The sequence below is a fragment of the Lissotriton helveticus genome, chromosome 2_1 (assembly GCF_964261635.1).
Source record: "Lissotriton helveticus chromosome 2_1, aLisHel1.1, whole genome shotgun sequence".
Lineage (NCBI taxonomy): Eukaryota > Metazoa > Chordata > Amphibia > Caudata > Salamandridae > Lissotriton > Lissotriton helveticus.
This window is the reverse complement of record NC_136059.1, coordinates 317,242,108-317,262,241: the sequence shown is the minus strand read 5'-3', so window position 1 is coordinate 317,262,241 and position 20,134 is coordinate 317,242,108. Positions and strand designations below refer to the sequence as shown.

The window sequence follows — 20,134 nt, the reverse complement described above, 5'->3', positions numbered from 1 at the left end:
GAGGTGGCGTTTGGGAGCGTAGAAGTTGAGGCGGTTGTTGAGGTAGCTCGGGCCTTGGTCGTGTAGGGCTTTGTGTGCGTTGGTGAGGAGACGGAAGGTGATTTTTTTGTTGACGGGGAGCCAGTGCAGGTCTCTTAGATGTCCGGAGATGTGGCTGCGTCGGGGGATGTCGAGGATGAGTCTGGCTGAGGCGTTCTGGATCCGCTGGAGTCTCTTCTGTAGCTTGGCTGTGGTTCCGGCGTAGAGGGCGTTGCCGTAGTCCAGTCGGCTGGTAACGAGGGCCTGGGTGACCGTCTTCCTGGTCTCAGTGGGGATCCACCGGAAGATCTTCCGTAGCATGCGCAGGATGTGAAAACAGGACGCGGAGACGGCGTTGACTTGTCTGGTCATGGAGAGGGAGGAGTCCAGGATGAAGCCCAGGTTGCGTGCGTGGTCCGTCGGTTTGGGTGCGGTGCCCAGGGCGGGGGGCCACCAGGAGTCGTCCCAGGCGGAGGGCGAGGAGCCCAGGATGAGAACTTCCGTCTTGTCTGAGTTCAGTTTCAGGCGGCTGGTTGTCATCCACTCGGCTACGTCTTTCATCCCTTCGTGAAGGTTGGCTCTGGCGTAGGCGGGGTCGTTGGTGAGGGAGAGAATCAGCTGGGCGTCGTCAGCGTAGGAGATGATGTTGAGGCTGTGTTGGCGTGCGATGGCCGCGAGGGGGCTCATGTAGACGTTGAAGAGGGTGGGGCTCAGCGAGGATCCTTGAGGGACGCCGCAGATGACTCCGGTGGCCTCTGACTTGTACGGTGGTAGACGGACTCTCTGTGTTCTTCCGTCGGAAGGAGATGATCCATTCCAGTGCCTTCTCATGGATTCCGACGTTGCTGAGGCGCTGCACTAGGGTGCGGTGGCAGACAGTGTTGAATGCCGCGGAGAGGTCTAGGAGGATGAGGGCCGCTGTTTCTCCGTTGTCCATCAGGGCTCGGATGTCATCGGTGGCAGCGATGAGGGCGGTCTCGGTGCTGGTTGGCTCGGAAGCCAGACTGTGAGGGGTCGAGGGATCCATTCGTCTCGAGGAAGGCGGACAGCTGTTTGTTGACGGTCTTCTCGATGACTTTGGCTGGAAACGGGAGGAGCGAGATGGGGCGGTAATTCTTGAGTTCGGTGGGGTCCGCTGTAGGTTTCTTGAGTAGGGCGCTGAGTTCGGCGTGCTTCCAGCTCTCCGGGAAGGTGGCGGTGTCGAAGGAGGTGGTGATGATGTCCCGCAGGTGGGGTGCGATGACAGCGTCGGCCTTGTTGAAGACGTGGTGAGGGCAGGGGTCGGTTGGAGATCCGGAGTGGATGGAGTTCATCATGCGGACGGTGTCTTCGGTGCTGATCGGAGTCCAGGCGCGGAGGGTGGTGGTGGGGGGCGGTGGTTCGGTCGTGGCGTGTGTCGGTTGAGTGCTGAAGCTGTTTTGTATGTCCGCGATCTTGTTGTGGAAGTAGGAGGCGAGGGAGTTGCAGAGGTCTTGCGAAGGGGTGATGTCGTTGTTTCCGGCGTTGGGGTTGGAGAGCTCTTTCACGATGTTGAAGAGTTCCTTGCAGTTGTGTGCGTTGTTGTCCAGCCGGTCCTTGAATGCAGTTTTCTTGGTGGCGCGGATCAGTTGGTGGTGCTCCTGGGTGGCAAGCTTGAGGGGGGTCATGCTGTCCGGAGTTGGTTCCCTTCTCCAGGCTTTCTCGAGGGCTCGGCAGTTCTTCTTGGAGCTCATGAGTTCGTCGGTGAACCATGGGGCCTTCTTGCTGCCGGGTCTGCTGGGCGGGGTCCTCAGTGGGGCGAGTTCGTCCGCGCAGTTGCTGATACACTTTGTGAGGTTGTCGGCGGCCTGGCTGGGGTTCGCTGAGCTGGCGGGAGGGTGCTGGCTCAGGGAAGCAGCGAGCTGGTCGGATGTGATCTTGTTCCAGCTTCTTCGAGCAACCTGTTGCTGGTGGTGGTGGATCGTCGTTCTTTTGAAGGTGAAGTGGACGCAGCTGTGGTCCGTCCAGTGGAGTCCGGTGGTGTGGCTGAAGGTGATGTCTCTGCTGGATGAGAAGACGGCGTCGAGTGTGTGTCCGGCGAGGTGGGTGGGGGTGGACACCAGCTGCTTGAGACCGAGGTTGTCGAGCAGGGTGATGGTGTTGCGGTCGTTGTTGTTCTCCAGGTGGAAGTTGATGTCCCCCAGGAGGATGTAGTCGGCGGAGGGGAGGGCATGCGGGCTGATGAAGTCGGCGATGTCCTCGCTGAATTGTGTGCTTGGTCCCGGGGGTCGGTAGATCAGGGTGCCTCTGAGGGTGGTTTTGGGGTCCGTGTGGATCTGGAAGCGCAGGTGTTCGGCGGTTGTCAGGGTGTCGTCGGTGTTGGTCTTGATGCGGATGGTGTCCCTGTAGATGATGGCGAGGCCTCCTCCAGTCTGGTTGTCGCGGTCTCTTCGGGTGATCTTGTAACCCTCTGGGATGGCGATGGCGATGTCGGGCGCTGAGGAGTCGTTCATCCAGGTTTCCGTGAGGAAGGCGACGTCAGGGGCTGTGGTGTCGAGGAGGTTCCAGAGTTCGATGGCGTGTCTGTGGACGGAGCGGGTGTTGAGGAGGATGCACTTGAGGTGGTTGCTGCTGGTGTTCGGCTTGGTGGGTGTTGGTGCAGGACAGGTCCGGATGCAGGTGAACTTGCAGGCGTGGCATCTGAAGGGTCCGTGCGTTCGTCTCGGGGTGGCTCGGTAGCATCCCGGGATACGCCCGGTGTTGAGTGCGTTGAGGGTGGCGGCGTCGTAGGTTCGGCGGGTGGGCTGGTGTCTGCGGGAACCAGGGGTCCTGGCACTGGGCGCGGTCCAGGCGCAGACGGGCTTACCTTTGGCGCACCTTCGGCGCTCAATCGGTGCTCCCGCTGCGCGCGTCCGCTGCGCGGTCGCTCCGGGGGCGTCATAAGAAGGGAGCCGGTAGGGAGGGTCTGCGGGGAGGCGGGAGCGGGCCGACCAATCGGCTGGCGAGGGGCGGGGCCGCGGGCTGGCAGCGGCGGGAAAAACGAAGTCTGGCTTGGTGGGCGGCCCTGCGGCGTCTGGGGCAGCGGCGGGAAAACAGGAGGCAGAGGCTTGGAGGGCGGCCCTGCGGCGTCTGGGGCAGCGGCGGGAAAACAGGAGGCAGAGGCTTGGAGGGCAGCCCTGCGGCGTCTGGGGCAGCGGCAGAGAAACCAGGTAGGCAGCGGGCAGTAGGTAGGCAGAGGGGGCGACCAGGCCAGAGGCGCAGTGGTCGCTCCCTTGGAAGGGTCTGGGTCCCCTTAAGAAGGGAGCCGGTAGGGAGGGTCTGCGGGGAGGCGGGAGCGGGCCGACCAATCGGCTGGCGGGGGGGCGCGGGCTGGCAGCGGCGGGAAAAATGAAGTCGGGCTTGGTGGGCGGCCCTGCGGCGTCTGGGGCAGCGGCGGGAAAACAGAAGGTAGAGGCTTGGAGGGCGGCCCTGCGGCGTCTGGGGCAGCGGCAGAGAAACCAGGTAGACAGCGGGCAGTAGGTAGGCAGAGGGGGCGACCAGGCCAGAGGCGCAGTGGTCATGTCATGTGAATTACAATTTTTAACATGGACGTTGGCATTTCTAGTAGCAATTACTTCACTTAGAAGAGTTAGTGAGCTACAAGCCGTAACTATTCAAGAGCCATTCATCCAAATACATGCAAATAGGGTAGTTCTTAGAACAAACCCTAAGTCCATGCCCAATGTGGTATCCCATTTTAATATCAATCAAACAATAGAACTGCCAGTGTTCTTTCCAAATCCACAGTCAGTACCTGAAAGGGCTCTACACACACTAGATGTCAAGAGAGCACTTCTATACTACATTGATAGAACTAAGGATTTTCGAAAGACTAAACAGTTGTTTGTTGCCTTCTCACCACAACACAAAGGCAACCCCATTTCAAAATCTGGGTTAGCCAGATGGATAGTTAAGTGCATCCAAATATGTTATCTAAAAGCAAAACGCACTTTAACAGTTCCACCAAGAGCGCATTCTACACGCAAACTGGGGGCATCCATGGCTTTCCTAGGAAACATTCCTCTAGAGGAAATATGTAGAGCAGCCACATGGTCTACCATACATACTTTCACAAAACACTGTTGTGTAGATGTACATTCCAAACAGAAAGCAGCTGTACGGCAGTCTGTTCTAAAAACTCTTTTTCAGACTGTTGCAGCTGGCACAGGTAGCCACCGCTAGGGAGAGACTGCTGTACATTCTATGCACAGATATGAATACAGCAGCCCACATGCCTCGAACGAAATATGCTACTTACCAGTATGCATCTGTTCTTGGCATGTAGGGCTGCTGACATTCATATCACCCAACCTCCTTCCGGTGCCTGTCGCAGCTGTAGCATTCATTATTACTTTCTTACTTTCTTGCATGGACATCTCTTACTGTACCATACTCCATCTCTGCCACAATGGCGAAAAACAATCTGAGGATGGAGAGGATGCCCATGCGCACTGTAGTCCAGGGGAGGAGCCACCTATCTCGTGATACTTCGAAGACTCTTCCAGGACAACAACGTGCAATCATCCGGACCCAACACTAGGCCGCGATCTATGCACAGATATGAATGTCAGCAGCCCTACATGCCAAGAACAGATGCATACTGGTAAGTAGCATATTCCTTTCCCTGATCTTAAAATCCAGGAGCTTTGCTTCCACAGCTCAGTGGCCTGCTAGTCAGCAGCCACCATCCGGAGGCCCCTTATAACATTGGGCCTTAGCACTCTGCCCCCAGCCGCTCTAGTGCCACTGAGGGTGTAACGAGTGCATCCTTGACCCTGGGGGACCCCCGAGTCTAACCCCAGAACACCAACTCCCACAACAAAGTACCTTTAAGCCAATAACACTATTTTCCTCCCTAGGAGAACATTGGCTGTTTTATATGACAAGTATCTAAGTGTGGAGTTGGAAAACCTAAAGAAACTCTTTTAAATTGTACTAACTAACAAAAACTCTTTTACTTACCTTTTTTCAGGAAATGTCCCAGTGCAGTATCCACAATACAATAAGGGGTTTTCCATCTGTAACCCAAAAAGCATCTGGGAACGATATACATCAATACAAAAAGTGACGCTATGGAACTAATTCATACAAATCATTATTCAACATAGGTTTATCAATTACCCATCTGACCTGACACAATTCTTCTAGAGAAAATCAATTCAGTTTTCTATATATATCATTTAAATCCTGAAACCTTAACAAATCAATAACATCCACAGGATATGTAGTCTTCTTTTTACAGTGTGTTTTATTCACTCAAATATTTTGTGTATTTTTTTTTTTTACTTTACACACTTCTTTTATATAGATACTCTTCTTTTGTGTTATGCAAATCTAAAATTACAATATTTACACATCCCACACACAATTTACATAACCCTCTACAAAAAAACAATTTTCGGGGGGAAAATGAAAAAATAAATAAAACATTTACATATTGTTTCAAAATAGCCCCTATTCTTTAAATGGATGCTCTGTATCTTATTATCTAAAGAGCATTCCTCAGTCTTACAGGTACACCTTACTCATGCAGTATCTAAGATATTGATTATTTGTCTCGTATTTTGAACTGCTGTTTATTAGTTGTCACCGAATTGTAATTCAAAGAGTGTCCGTTTTCAAGGTTGTCGACGCGTTTCAGCCCCTTTAAATTCTGGGCCTCATCAGGACTATGGCTTTTGCATACACATTAAAAATATGCTGCACCTATTCAATCAAAAAAATTCTATTAATTATCTACATATCCATATGTTATTTATCTAATTAGGAGTAAATCATACAGGACCTATATGTACCTCTCGTGCATTACCTATATATGTACGATATTACAAACATTACAAATTCCACTATATCTTGGAATGGCAGCAAATAAGACTCCGTATATCACCTTTGTGTACAAACTCTTATCTCAATAGTGCTCCCAAACAACAACCAAAGTGCAGCGATCATGGTGTGTGCCAATATCCCCGTCCGATAGATACTGGTAATACACATACCGATATGTTGGTTAATGTTCCCAAATGGAAGTCGGGAGTTGCGACTAAATATATATATATTTTAAGGGTAGTGGCCTTTCCACTGTCCTTCTAAAGGGTGAAATGGCAACCGTTGTTCACCTTGGCAGAGACAAATGAAAGAGAGAAAGCGGGTACACAATGAATTACTACAATAACAGGCAGAATGACTCAGCCAGATAGAGCTTTGTATCCGGGCTAAACAAATATGCCCAATCACAAACCTCTAACATGCATATTCTAACTGGCCAGAGGACTCACTTTTGTATTCTTAGCGTAATCCTCGCCATCTGTGCTGCCTCGGTCACAGGGACTATGTTCCACACTTCTATGGAGGACCGGTACTAATCCGAGTTCTAAAAAACAAAGACTGAGGCATAAGCGTAAATGATGTATTCTCTCCTCTTCTTAAGGGCGCTCATAAAGAATGCACATCAAAGGTACTGGCACTTCTCTCAAACCCGCTCTTACCTAGAATGCAAATTTCCAGCGCCGCTATGCTCTCGTGCTCTCGCTCTTGCCCGACTAACAATCTCCTCTTCCGTGTGACTGCCGGTCACGTAGGATAGGTAACACGGAAATAGTCAGCTAATGAAACGCGACAAAAGACTACATATCTGCGTTTCGAATACAAGGCACCGTCAAAGTGTCGGTGCAGCGATTCCCATTTTAAATAATGTTCCTAATAAACTAAACTATTTTGGACCTTTAACATTCTGTATGCCTAGAATAATTCCACAATAAGGACTCTCCCATCCCCATTATAAATACCAAGTATTGCAGCTACAGCTCAAGTTGGAATTCCAAATCTGTTCCAAAACAGATAAAAAAAATAATGAATGGACACCCAAAGTCATACAAGCCGCCATTCCTCACATTCTAGCACCTAAGACAGATGCTGTACTTGTAACAAAGACCACATCAATTCTTTCATATAAACCAAATTAATAACATACAATAGAAATACAATTAAAAATCAGTTAGCTATATTTTTCTCCTACTTGACCTTATCATATATTGACCTCGTGCGTTCTATATTTCTATTAAAGCCCACATCTCATCTTTATCATTGAGACCATCTCTAGCTGTATTGTATTTTTCAATAAATCTGGCCTCAAGTTTATTTAGTTTTCTCTGAAGATCTTCTCCCACAGCATTGGATATCACATTCAGAACTGACCAATGGATGTCCGACTCTGAATGACCCATATCTAGGTAGTGTTGCACTAATGGAGCCCCATGTACCTTACACTTAATCCTAGATCTATGTTGCAGTACTCGTTTTTTTATTGTTTGAGTCGTTTGCCCAATATAGAATTTTTTACATGGGCATTTATAGAATACACTGTGTTTTGGAATTACAGTTAGAAAACACTTTCTGAATGTGGATCTGCCCATTTATATCAATTTCTTTGGTGTCTGTTGTAAAACTGCACGCTGTACATGATTGGCAGCGATAATGCCCAATCACTGGGGGAAGACCCAACAGACTTCGCAAGTCCTTGGTTGTTGATTTATTGTGGGTATTAGCTCTGACTAACTGCTGTCTGATGTTTTTACCCTTTTTGAATGCAAATAAAGTTTTTTCCCGCCCCAGCGGTTCTATCAGTAACCAGTTTTTTTGGATTATTTTTTTCACCTTATTTGCTTTGGGATCAAACGCGAGGACGCATGTAAGAGGGGTTTCCTTATTCCGTTCTCTCGGTGTTAAGAGTGTTTCCCTTGGCGTGTACCACGCCATCTTAACAGAGCATTTAACTAATCTTTTGGGGTACCCTCGCGCCACTAGTTTGTCATTCAAATACCGGCATTATGAAAATAGTCTTCTTTGTGGGTACAGTTCCTCCTGATACGGAGGAACTGACCGTAGGGCAAGTTTTCTTTTAACGTTCTAGGATGGCTGCTTTGAAAATGTAATAGGGTATTGCGGTCTGTTGGCTTAGTATATAAGCCAACTGCTAATTCCCCATTATCCTGATGTACATAGACATCTAGGAAATTTAATTTCTCCTGATTTTTAGAAATTGTAAAGTTGAACTCAGTCGTTCTTTGATTCAACCACATGTGAAAATCATTAAGTTGTAATTCATCCCCCAACCCAGATGCAAAAAACATCGTCTATATAACAACACCAATAGCTCACTTGAGATTTAAAAGGATTGGTGTCGCCTTAGATCCATTTCGTTTCAAATTCAGACATCACCAGATTGGCAATTTCTGGGGAGAAACTACAACCCATTGCAACCCCCGAAACTTGGCGGTACAAAGTGTCTTTAAAATTAAAGAAGTTGTTTTTCAGACACAAATATGCCAATGACACAATAAAGTCAGTCGGTACTTGATGAGGACGTGTTCTACTCGCAAGTGCTTGTTTCATTACTGCGAATGCCTCATCCTGAGGGATATTAGTGTATAACAATTCAATATCGACACTAACCATTGTTTAGTTGAATCAAACAATAGTCCTTCTATTTGAGCTATGAAGTCCATCGTATCTCGTACGTAGGATCTCGTTTCTTTGACTAGGGGTAGCAAAAAAGTGTCTATATATATTTGGCTAGTGGCTCCATAAGTGAGCCACATGTAGACACAATTGGTCTCCCTGGTGGTTTTATGGTGGACTTGTGTATTTTTGGTAAGACGTAGATATTTGGTATTTTGCTAGAAACACTGTTAAAAATTCATATTCATTTTGGCAAATCCAACCTCCCTCAAGTCCGTCACTTGTTATTTCTTGTATTTCTGATTGTAATTCTCGTGCGGGATTGTGCTCTAAAACCCGATAATGTATATGGTTAGACAATTGACAATATACCTATTCCTCGTATTCATCCCTGTCCCACAGCACAATTCCACCCCCCTTATCTGCAGGTTTTATTAGTATTGCAGAATTCTCTGAAAGACTCTTAAGTGCCAATTTTTCTTGTTTACTGAGGTTGGTGTTATAATATATTTTTTGTTTCTGGAGACGGTCTAATTCTCTCAAAATTTGTTCCTCAAACACCAGAATTTGTGTTGGTAACATCATACTTTCTGGGATGAAGGTTGATTTATTCCGCAATCCACTAATGTTGATCTGCTCTGGTATTTTATCTCGGAAAAATGCTTTTAAACGCACTTTCCTCAAATTGTACAACTTCAGTCTTTGTATCTACTGCATTTTGTAGATTGGTAGGTACAAATGACAGACCCCGTGTAAGACCTTCTAATTCAGTTTCTGTGAGTGTTTACTGAGATAGATTATAAATAGGTACTGTCTCTATATTAGTCATCTCGTTTGTCCTATCAATTCTTAACGTCTGTAAGTCCTCTTCCGTGTCCGGAAGGGTTCTTGTTCTTGGTTCTGGTAGATTATCGGTGGTGGGAATTGTCCTTGTGGGGGGTAATGTCCGGGTGGCGGCAGGTATTGTCCCTGTTGAGGGAAGTACCCCCCTTGTTGGTTGTGTCCTCTCCATACTTCACCCTCCCCCTCTGCCTCAGCCAAAAAAAGGTTGTTGTACTCTCGGGATTTGGAGATATGGATGGTAACCCCCACTAGATCCTCAGATTCAGGATGTGTCAGAAAATGTTATGAATTTATTTCTGGATCTGCCTCTGTATAGTAAATTCAGAGAACTTGGATTATTGTTAGCATAGAAATCGTCTTTCAGATAGGGATATATCTCGTCCTGTTTGAAGTTTTTTATGTCTCGTGCGACTTTGGAGATTTTCACATTTGCTGTATGTGTTTCAAAATCAGCTATTGTCTTTTGAACAGATTACAATAATGTTTTTGAGTCTTTTATGGTACTGTCACTCAAAATTTCGTGTTCCAAACTTTCGATCTCCTTCAGCTCTTGCTCATATAATCTAAATGCAGTTTCCACTGATAATGCCATCCAAGTATTTTGTTCCCACCCCTCCGAATTTACCAAGGTATATTTTGCAGTATCCAGGCATACTGCACTGTGTAAGATAAGTAATCTCAAAAGTAACTTACCTGTAATTTTACTACAACTCCTTGCAAAGTAGATGTACTGTATTCTGAAAGGCATTACATTATCAGTAACACTACTGTAATCCAAGAACATTTACAATTGCAATTCAAACTATTTACAAACTGCATTACTACTCTAAAGTATTTATCGCTTACCTGTGCCTGGCTTGCTTGTTTCTCGAAAACAAAAACTAAAATAATATTGTTTTACTAAAACAATTGGTCTGAAGATTTGTGTTTGGGTGTGTGACTTAATTTGCTGAATGAGTGGGTACAACAAGTGCTTAACACTGTTGTCTGATAAAGCCTTACTGCTCGACCACACTACCACAAATAGAGAGTGAGGTGCGATCTACTTTACCTCTGCCTACCCTTTGGGTTCCACTGGACTCTGCACACTATACCTCACTTTGGTATAGTATATACAGAGCCAGCTTCCTACACCGATGTAGTAAAAGCCAAGAATCTTGGTTGCTACATCGACAACAAGTTAAACTATGGTGTGCGTGTTCGGGCAGTAGCCTCATCTGCCTCATTCACTCTAGATGATAAAAATCTTTTTTAACCCGGCATCCTCCCCCCCACCTCTATTCCTTAATAAAGACTCACTGTACTAGTTTTATCAAAGCTAGACTATTGCAGTAGCCTCCACTTCAATCTTCAGGAACAACACATCAGCAGTCTCCAAATGTTGCAAAATGCTGCTGCCAGATTAGTGCTAGAACTGCCCAAGTTCCATGCAATTTCTCAGTGAATTCGGAAGCTTCACTGGCTTCTGGTGCAAAGGTATGTAAATATTTAAAGCTCGTGTGTTGCTTATTAAGCTCTACACAATACAGGTCCTGAATTTCTGAGGCACATCTTTCAGTGGTAGGTTCCAAACAGACCCCTTCGCTCCTTGGGAACAAATACACTCACAATGCCCAGAGTTAGGAAGTCAAACATATCATGGCCATCCCCTCCCTGCTTCAGTTCAGTAAAGAATTTAAAATATGGCTTTTTAACAACTAGGATTTTGTTAAATAATGAGTGTTCTGGTTTTGAATTCCGGTTCAGCTAGCGCCAGGACACCCATGGGTATTCGTGCGCTATATAAATTGCATTAACACATCTCAACACCTGTAAAATCTCATTATAGAGACTTCCCAGGTCTACCTCAATTATGCCTTTATGATGAATAAAAGAAGGTTTAGCACACACTCCAGTACACACCCAAAAATTACTCTGACTCTAAATTGCGTAAATTATGGTGTTGCTTTCTGGATGCTTATATATTGTATTGATCGGTACTTATGTTTACACATATTTACATGTTACTTTTTTTGGAAAACAAATAAGTAATTGACCAGTTGAGTTATCTTTCTTGCAATTCTTGTCAGTAATTTGAATCTAAAAGTACTTCTAATTCTACTTCGTAGGTGGCAACAAACTGCAGACTACTGGAAATAAAATGGAGGAAGTAAAACCATCATCAAATGTTAAACCCATCTCTACCCTGTCTTCAGTGCAGACAGCAGAATCTAAATCAGACCCTGTGTCTGAGTCACTGCAACAAGCAACTCTTGCTGCTCTACAGAGTGATGTGCAGCCTGTGGGCCATGATTATGTTGAAGAGGTACTGAATTTCCTTTCAGTGTTCTAAATCTTAATAATCCAGTTTGGTCCGTTTATTTCTAGTACATTTTGTAGTATGTTTGCTTTTGCATTATTTGTTGCAGAGTATGAGTTTAATGATCAAGGTGGTTTAAAAATGGCTTGGTCCTGCGATATGGCTGCTGCCCGAGTTACTTTCCTCTCCATAAGTGATAAACTGGCCTTTGTCCACCCCACAAATGCATAATGGAGACTCTAGAAGGCAAGATCTAAACGCCCACTTTCAGCAACGCCGTATCACTAGGTTGAACCAATGCTCAGAAGTCTCTAGTTTGAGTTACTTATTCTGAGGGTCCTTGTGATAGCTCTGTTCATTCTACCATTTGTTCTTTAGCTAAAGAGATGCGATAGGCAATCTTTCTTGAAAATTAATCCATATAGGTGCCCAGTGGTTGCTTGGAATCAGACATCATTGGTAACTGAGCATTAAATGTGGAATTACTGGTAATTGGGCATTCCAGAATTGGAAGTTGTGAGAAAGTGCCATCTTTCTTGCATTGGTATGCCCCCACATTTTGCTGAACTGCTTTGACTGAGTGCCCTGGGCACCTGGTTGGCAGGAGATCTGGCGACACCTGACCTGCCTCAAGCCTCCAGCCGACGCCTGCAGCCTAAATCCAGAAGGCCCCCCTAACCGCAACTATGCGCTGCTAAGAAGATCCGACCCCAAAAGGCACCCCTGCACCCGACGCCCCACGGCCTTGTGTGCCCAAACAGACAGTGCCTAACCAACCCCTAATTTCCCAAGTTACCTCTCAAAGTGGTGGTCGCACCCAGAAGACCTTCGTCCCTAAGCCTGCAGTGCCTTTGCGAACTGGTGGTTCCCCATTGAAAACAGGGCGCCCGATGTCGAAACAGTACCCTGCAACCTGCTGCCCTAGTGCCGCTGAGGGTGCACCTTTGGTGGTACTTTGTGTTCGAGGCATATGAGCTGCAGATTGTACACTATGCATTAGATCGACACCTGGTGTTGGGCTCGGATGATTGCAGGTTGTTGTCTTCTTGGAAGACGTCTTTGTAGTCACGAGATGGGTGACTCCTCCCTTGGACAATACTGCGCATGGGCATCGGCTCCATCCTTAGATTGGGTTCGGATGAAAGTTTCTCCGCTCTGACCAAAAAAAGACTTTTCAGCAACTTTGAAGCGCAGAACTTACACAAACTTCCAACAACTACCTTCGACATCGACTACAATACTTTTCGACGCCATCGTTTCCATTCTGGTCATCGAAGTGGGCCGTTAGGCCTATCGACGCCGTGCGGCCTACACCACATGGAAAGAACTCTGTTCAAGAGATGCCCGGTATGTCAAGCAAAATTTCCACATAGCGACCCCCACGAGGTCTGCAACCTCTGCCTATCGCCGGAACAAGACGAGTCGACCTGCACAGCTTGTGCATCCTTCTGATCGAAGAAAACCATCCGGGATCGGAGAGCACATCGACACGAAATTAGGAGATCAGCTCCAGTACCGGAAGACATCTTCGAGGAAGAGGTTCCCCTCGTTCCCGAAGAAGACTTACCTGATCTCCAGATCGTATCGGAGGCAGATGACTCAGATGACTCCATTCCATCGGGTCAGCGCGTGAGTACTCCTGCACCACATATTTTGCCCAAACCGAAGACAAAGGTCAGCACTCCGCCCAAAGGGCCCAGTCGAGACCGAATACCTGCTTCGAAAGCCCCGCTTTCAAGCCCGGCTCCGAAGAAAACAGCTAAGCCTTCTGGTGCCTCGACACAGAGCAAGCCTCTTCCATCTGCACCGAAAAATAAAGACCCTTCGGCGCCGAAGCCAAAAGACCCTTTGGCGCCGAAGCCAAAAGACCCTTTGGCGCCGAAGCCAAAAGACCCTTTGGCGCCGAAGCCAAAAGACCCTTTGGCGCCGAAGCCAAAAGACCCTTTGGCGCCGAAGCCAAAAGACCCTTTGGCGCCGAAGCCAAAAGACCCTTTGGCGCCGAAGCCAAAAGACCCTTTGGCGCCGAAGCCAAAAGACCCTTTGGCGCCGAAGCCAAAAGACCCTTTGGCGCCGAAGCCAAAAGACCCTTCGGCGCCGAAGCCAAAAGACCCTTCGGCGCCGAAGCCAAAAGACCCTTCGGCGCCGAAGCCAAAAGACCCTTCGGCGCCGAAGCCAAAAGACCCTTCGGCGCCGAAGCCAAAAGACCCTTCGGCGCCGAAGCCAAAAGACCCTTCGGCGCCGAAGCCAGAAGACCCTTCGGCGCCGAAGCCTAAACCAGCACAGGCACCGAAGCATAAAGACGTACCGGTACCGAAAGAAGCACCAGCTCCAAAGCAGTCTACTTCTACACCTTCGACGCCGAAGAACTCAAAGGCTGATTCAGAGGTGCCCAAATCCTCGAACATGCCTACAAAGCCGATTACAACACCTTTGGCACCAAAAAGTATGCCACAGGACGTTATAACACCTCTGAAGGCTAAAGACACACGGCAACCTCCTCTGGAACCGAAAAAATCGACGCCAAAGAAGGTTGTAGAGCAGGAAGAACTTTTTAGACCAGAGCCTCGACAAAAGAAAATCTACATAGACCCAAGAACAGGTCATGTAGGTGCTACACCTCACAAGAAGAGACCAGCAGATGCACCACCCATACCTGTGGTCCCTGCCAAAAAGGACTGTGCAACATATCTAGGCTTTCCTGTTTTCAGTTTCTATTTTTGGTAAATTCTGGTGGGGTTTTTTCAGTGTTTTCAATATCTTAAAAAACAGTTTTTATCAGTGGCTACATATTTTCGTGCCACTAAAAACAACAGAAAAAGTTTTTTTTCCGGTGTTTATGGAACGTTTTGCTTTTATTATTGCTTGCTTTCTGCACTGAAAGAACATGGTATATAGACAGTGTACTTATCGTGTATATGAGGTCCAAATAGATTTTTGCAAATTAATCTTATTGTAGTACACCATACAATACTTCTTCAGTGAGTCTTTGGGTCATGTGCGCTCGCTCTTTCCTTCCCATGTAAACTTCTGTGAAAAGGCCCTCTCAGCATTCTTAGCCCATTGGGCTGAGAACCATCAGCTAAGGGACACAGTTGGGATGACTCTTTCTTTGATGCCACATAAAGCACGAAATTATAAATATTTGCGTTTTAGTTCCTGTGCATTAGAAACCAGTGCAACAGAATGGACTAAAAAGTCAATAGCATCCCTCATTAACTCTTAAGATTGTAAAGATGCTTTCAGCATAGCATCTAACAAGTGGCAAGGATCTACTATAGGGAATCACTTCAGCTCGGGTATCAATTTTGACAGGTCATCACACAACTTTTTTATATACGTAGCTGAATCACTGCAAATACAAACAATATCACTACAATCTTTGTTGAACTTGGAAAGAACCTTTTTTGCAGAGCATTACAAGTGACACTGCGTTCCATGTTTTCCAAAAGTCTGGTGTCATGTTTTCACCACTATCCCAGATGCTTGGTGATATATAAGCTTGCAACTATACCTTGCATTGAATGTTTAAAGCCTGAGGTGTTGGCAATTCACCTACTATCAATACTGGTCCACTAGAAACTATGGTCTGATATATTAAGGGTTTTTACCCATTCTCTGTGGGTAAATGTGATGACACATATTAGGAAAGATTTGTATGAAACCAGCCACTTTACCTATAGGTGAAAGAATCAAATGCAGCCAAAATATCAAATATGAGTTTGATATTTCCTGATTCTCTATAGTTTATAAAATAATTAAACTAGACCTAAAACATGAAACTAAACCCTGCATCTTTAGACCAAAGGCCACAAAACTGAAAAAGTAAAAGGAAGAAGAAACAATATTTTAGCAGCATCACTAAAGAACAAAACTCAAGCAGAATAATGTTAGCCAGTCTTTCTTACTGCTACTTGTATAACAAAGTTACATTGTATTGACCCCTTCAGGAAGAAAAAAATGACTCTTTCACTCTCTTTTTCCTTTCTTTGAATGGCATTTAGTTTGTGGTTGTCCAGGTGTTTTTTCAGTGTTTATAAGTTTTTACCGGTGAGGGCTATATTTCTTTCAGGGGGGTTTTATCAGTTATTATAGGTTTAAACCTAAAACCCCACAGCCTAAACATATCCTATGCTCCCTTCCTCTCCTACACCTTTCTTTCCTTCTTCTCCTGATCCTCCTCACATATCACCTCAAATCTCTCCTGTACATTCTCCATTATCATCAATCAATCAATCAAAGACATTTATAGAGCGCACTACATACCCGTAGGGTCTCAAGGCGCTGGGGGTAGGGGGGTGCCGCTACTGCTCGAACAGCCAGGTCTTCAGCTTCTTCCTGAAGGAGAGGTGGTCTTGGGTCAGGCGTAGGTCGGTCGGGAGGGAGTTCCAGGTCTTGGCGGCCAGGTAGGAGAAGGACCTTCCTCCTGTAGTCGCTCTTCGGATGCGGGGGACGGCGGCGAGGGCGTGGTTGGCTGATCGGAGGTGGCGTTTGGGAGCGTAGAAGTTGATTCGGCTGTTGAGGTAGCTCGGGCCTTGGTCGTGTAGGGCTTTGTGTGCGTGGGTGAGGAGGCGGAAGGTGATTCTTTTGTTGACGGGGAGCCAGTGTAGTTCTCTCAGATGTCCGGAGATGTGGCTGGTTCGTGGGATGTCGAGGATGAGTCTGGCTGAGGCGTTCTGGATCCGCTGGAGTCTCTTCTGGAGCTTGGCGGTGGTACCGGCGTAGAGGGCGTTGCAGTAGTCCAGTCGGCTAGTGACGAGGGCCTGGGTGACGGTCTTCCTGGTCTCGGTGGGGATCCACCAGAAGATCTTCCGTAGCATGCGTAGGATGTTGAAGCACGCCGAGGAGACGTTGTTGACTTGCCTGGTCATGGAGAGGGAGGAGTCCAGGATGAAGCCCAGGTTGCGTGCATGGTCTGTCGGTTTGGGTGCGGTGCCCAGGGCGGGGGCCACCAGGAGTCGTTCCAGGCGGAGGGTGAAGAGCCCAGGATGAGGACCTCCGTCTTGTCTGAGTTCAGTTTCAGGCGGCTGGTCGTCATCCATACGGCTAGCTCTTTCATCCCTTCGTGCAGGTTGGCTCTGGCGGCGGCGGGGTCGTTGGTCAGGGAGAGGATCAGCTGGGTGTCGTCGGCGTAGGAGATTATGCTGAGGTTGTGTTGGCGTGCGATGGCCGCTAGGGGGCTCATGTAGACGTTGAAGAGGGTAGGGCTCAGCGAGGATCCTTGAGGGACGCCGCAGATGACTTCGGTGGCCTCTGACTTGTACGGTGGTAGGCGGACTCTCTGTGTTCTTCCGTCGAGAAAGGAGATGATCCATTCCAGAGCCTTGTCCTGGATTCCGACGTTGCCGAGGCGCTATACTAGGGTGCGGTGGCAGACAGTGTCGAATGCCGCGGAGAGGTCTAGGAGGATGAGGGCCGCTGTTTCTCCGTTGTCCATCAGGGCTCGGATGTCATCGGTGGCGGCGATGAGGGCGGTCTCGGTGCTGTGGTTGGCTCGGAAGCCAGACTGTGAGGGGTCGAGGGATCCATTCGTCTCGAGGAAGGCGGCCAGCTGCTTGTTGACGGTCTTCTCGATGACTTTGGCTGGGAACGGGAGGAGCGAGATGGGGCGGTAGTTCTTGAGTTCGGTGGGGTCCGCTGTGGGTTTCTTGAGTAGAGCGCTGAGTTCGGCGTGCTTCCAGCCCTCAGGGAAGGTGGCGGTGTCGAAGGATGTGTTGATGATGTCTCGCAGGTGGGGTGCGATGACAGCGTCGGCCTTGTTGAAGACGTGGTGAGGGCAGGGGTCGGTCGGCGATCCGGACAGCAGAATGATGATAAATACAATTTGGGTGGAAGGGAGGACATGCAAGGCCCTGATTCATACCAGGTAGATGAGGGTGTATGGGATTTTTCAAACCCAAAAAATGTACCTACATGGGATTTTACAAACCCACACAATGTGCCTGACATCCCCGAACCTCAGTCATACCCATCAAAGACTTCCCCTCCAGAAGATACCATTGGTTTTGGTCAGCTGCTAAACGGAGCTGCTGTTTACCATGGAGTCTCTATGCATTCCGATAGCATAGAAGATTTTCTCCTAGATAACTTTGACGAGTCTCAGCGGTCTGCTCAAATTCTTCCCATGATCAAGGGGGTTATAAAACACGCTCCAGAGGTATTTAAAGACCCTGTACGTTCTAGAATATTAAACCCTAGAATCGAGAAGAAATATAGACCAGCACCCACAGATCCTGTCTACATTAAAGGACATCTGCCACTAGGCTCATTAGTTGTGGCCAATGCTAGGAAGAGGGCAAACTCTCAAACTTCTGGCAAAGCACCCCCACCTGACAAAGAATCAAAAGTAATTGACGCGTCAGGTAAGAGAATAGCTGCACAAGCAACAAACATCTGGCGTATAGCAAATACACAAGCCCTCTTCTCCCGTTACGATAGGGTTCATTATGACCAATTACAAAAACTACTTGAACACCTAGCAGATCAGTACAAAGATCAAGCAAATGACCTTCTACAGGAAGGCAAGTTAATATCCAATGCCTCAATAAAATGCGCGCTAGATGTCGCAGACACAGCATCTAGAGCTGTAAACACCAGTGTCATACTCTGGAGACATGCGTGCAGACCACCATTTTAAACCAACCATTTAATCAGAACCAGTTGTTTGGCCCAGAAGTAGACACTACGTGGGAAAAAATGAACAAAGATATGGACACCGCAAAGTCTATGGGGGCTTTACAGTCCACACCAGCTAGAAGCTTCTTTCGTCACTCCTCGTACAGAGGAGGCTCCAAACACACTGGAGCTGAGACTACAACATCTTTCAAATCCCAAACATCCTCTAATAAGGGATACTTTAGAGGAGGATAAAGAGGCAATAATAACAAAGGAAGAGGTCGCGGTAACAATAACAACCGATCCTCTTCCGCCACAAAACAGTGACTTCCCTCTGCTCCCCCCACAGCATTCCACTCCTGTAGGGGGCAGATTAACACAGTTACTACCTGTCTGGAACTCCATTACAACAGACAAGTGGGTAAGACAGACTATCCAACATGGCTACTGCCTGGAACTTACAGCAACCCCTCCACACATACCTCCCAGGCAGTGTCCAATATCTACAAACCATCTCACTGTTTCAACAGGAGGTTCTATCACTTCTACAAAAAGATGCTATTCAGATAGTTCCTTTAGAAGAACAAGGAACAGGGGTTTACTCGCTGTACTTTCTAATTCCCAAAAAGGACGGAACACTAAGGCCAATTCTAGACCTCAGGCCCCTCAACCATTACATACAATCAGATCATTTTCATATGATCACTCTGCAACAAGTGCTTCCACTGCTGCAACAAGGCGACTTCCTTACAACACTAGATCTAAAGGACGCCTACTTCCATATCCCCATACATCCTGCCCACAGAAAGTATCTAAGGTTTGTACTGGAAGGACAACACTACCAGTTCAAAGTCCTCCGATTCGCAGTGACAACCGCTCCAAGAGTATTCACAAAATGTCTAGCAGTGGTAGCAGCACATCTCAGAAGACAACAGATACATGTCTTCCTTATCTAAACGACTGGCTCATAAAAGCTGTCATTCAATCAGTGTGTCCAACACACACATCACACAATTCAAACATTGCACGACTTAGCGTTTACAATAAACTACACCAAGTCGCACCTGCAGCCTTCGCATGTACATCAGTATCTAGGGGCTACAATAAACACGTCTACAGCTCTAGCGTATCCCAGTCCAGCAAGGATACAGAGCATTCAAGCCTTAGTCACAGCTTTTCAACACCAACAATCTCTGCAAGCCAGGGTGTTTATGAGACTAATAGGCATGATGGCATCTTGCATCTTCATAGTACCACACGCAAGATTGCAAATGCGCCCATTACAAGAATGCCTAGCACAACAGTGGAACCAAGCTCAAGGTCAACTAACAGACCTGGTGTTGGTGACAGCTGCACGCATCGCTCTCTGCAGTGGTGGAACACCAAAAACTTGACAAAGGGGCAGCCGTTCCTCGAGCCTGTTCCACAAGTAGTGCTCACAACAGACTCATCCCTCACAGGGTGGGGAGCCCATCTCTTACATCACACAACTCGGGCCAATGGACCAATCAACAAAAGCTGCTGCATATCAACCATCTAGAGCTGCTAGCAATATTCTTAGCACTCAACACTTTTCAACTTCAAGTACAAAACAAAGCTGTCCTAATCCGGACGGACAATATGACAGCCATGTACTATATACAAAAACAGGGGGGGGGCACACTCTCTGCAATTGTCCCAACTTGCACAGATCATTTGGAGATGGGACATTCCTCAAAACATTTATCTATTAGCGGAACACCTTCCAGGAGTTCACAATCAGATCGCAGATCTGTTAAGTCGGCAGTCACAACAAATTCACAAATGGGAACTACATCCACAAGTTCTTCAGCCATTCTTCCAAAGGTGGGGGCACCCACAAATAGATCTGTTTGCCACACACGAAAACGCAAAATGCCCAGCCTTCGC

At 47.2% G+C, this 20,134-nt stretch overlaps 1 protein-coding gene across 7 annotated transcripts in view; it reads left to right on the top strand.

Annotated features, from left to right (window-relative positions):
* Nucleotides 1-20,134, top strand: part of ZFR (zinc finger RNA binding protein) — a 705,458-nt gene that overhangs the window by 289,849 nt on the left and 395,475 nt on the right. For all 7 annotated transcript variants that reach the window (XM_078674904.1, XM_078674908.1, XM_078674906.1 and 4 more), the window contains one exon: nucleotides 11,424-11,620. In XM_078674904.1, coding sequence (XP_078531030.1) covers nucleotides 11,424-11,620 — 197 coding nt within the window. The remainder of the gene's footprint in view (nucleotides 1-11,423; nucleotides 11,621-20,134) is intronic.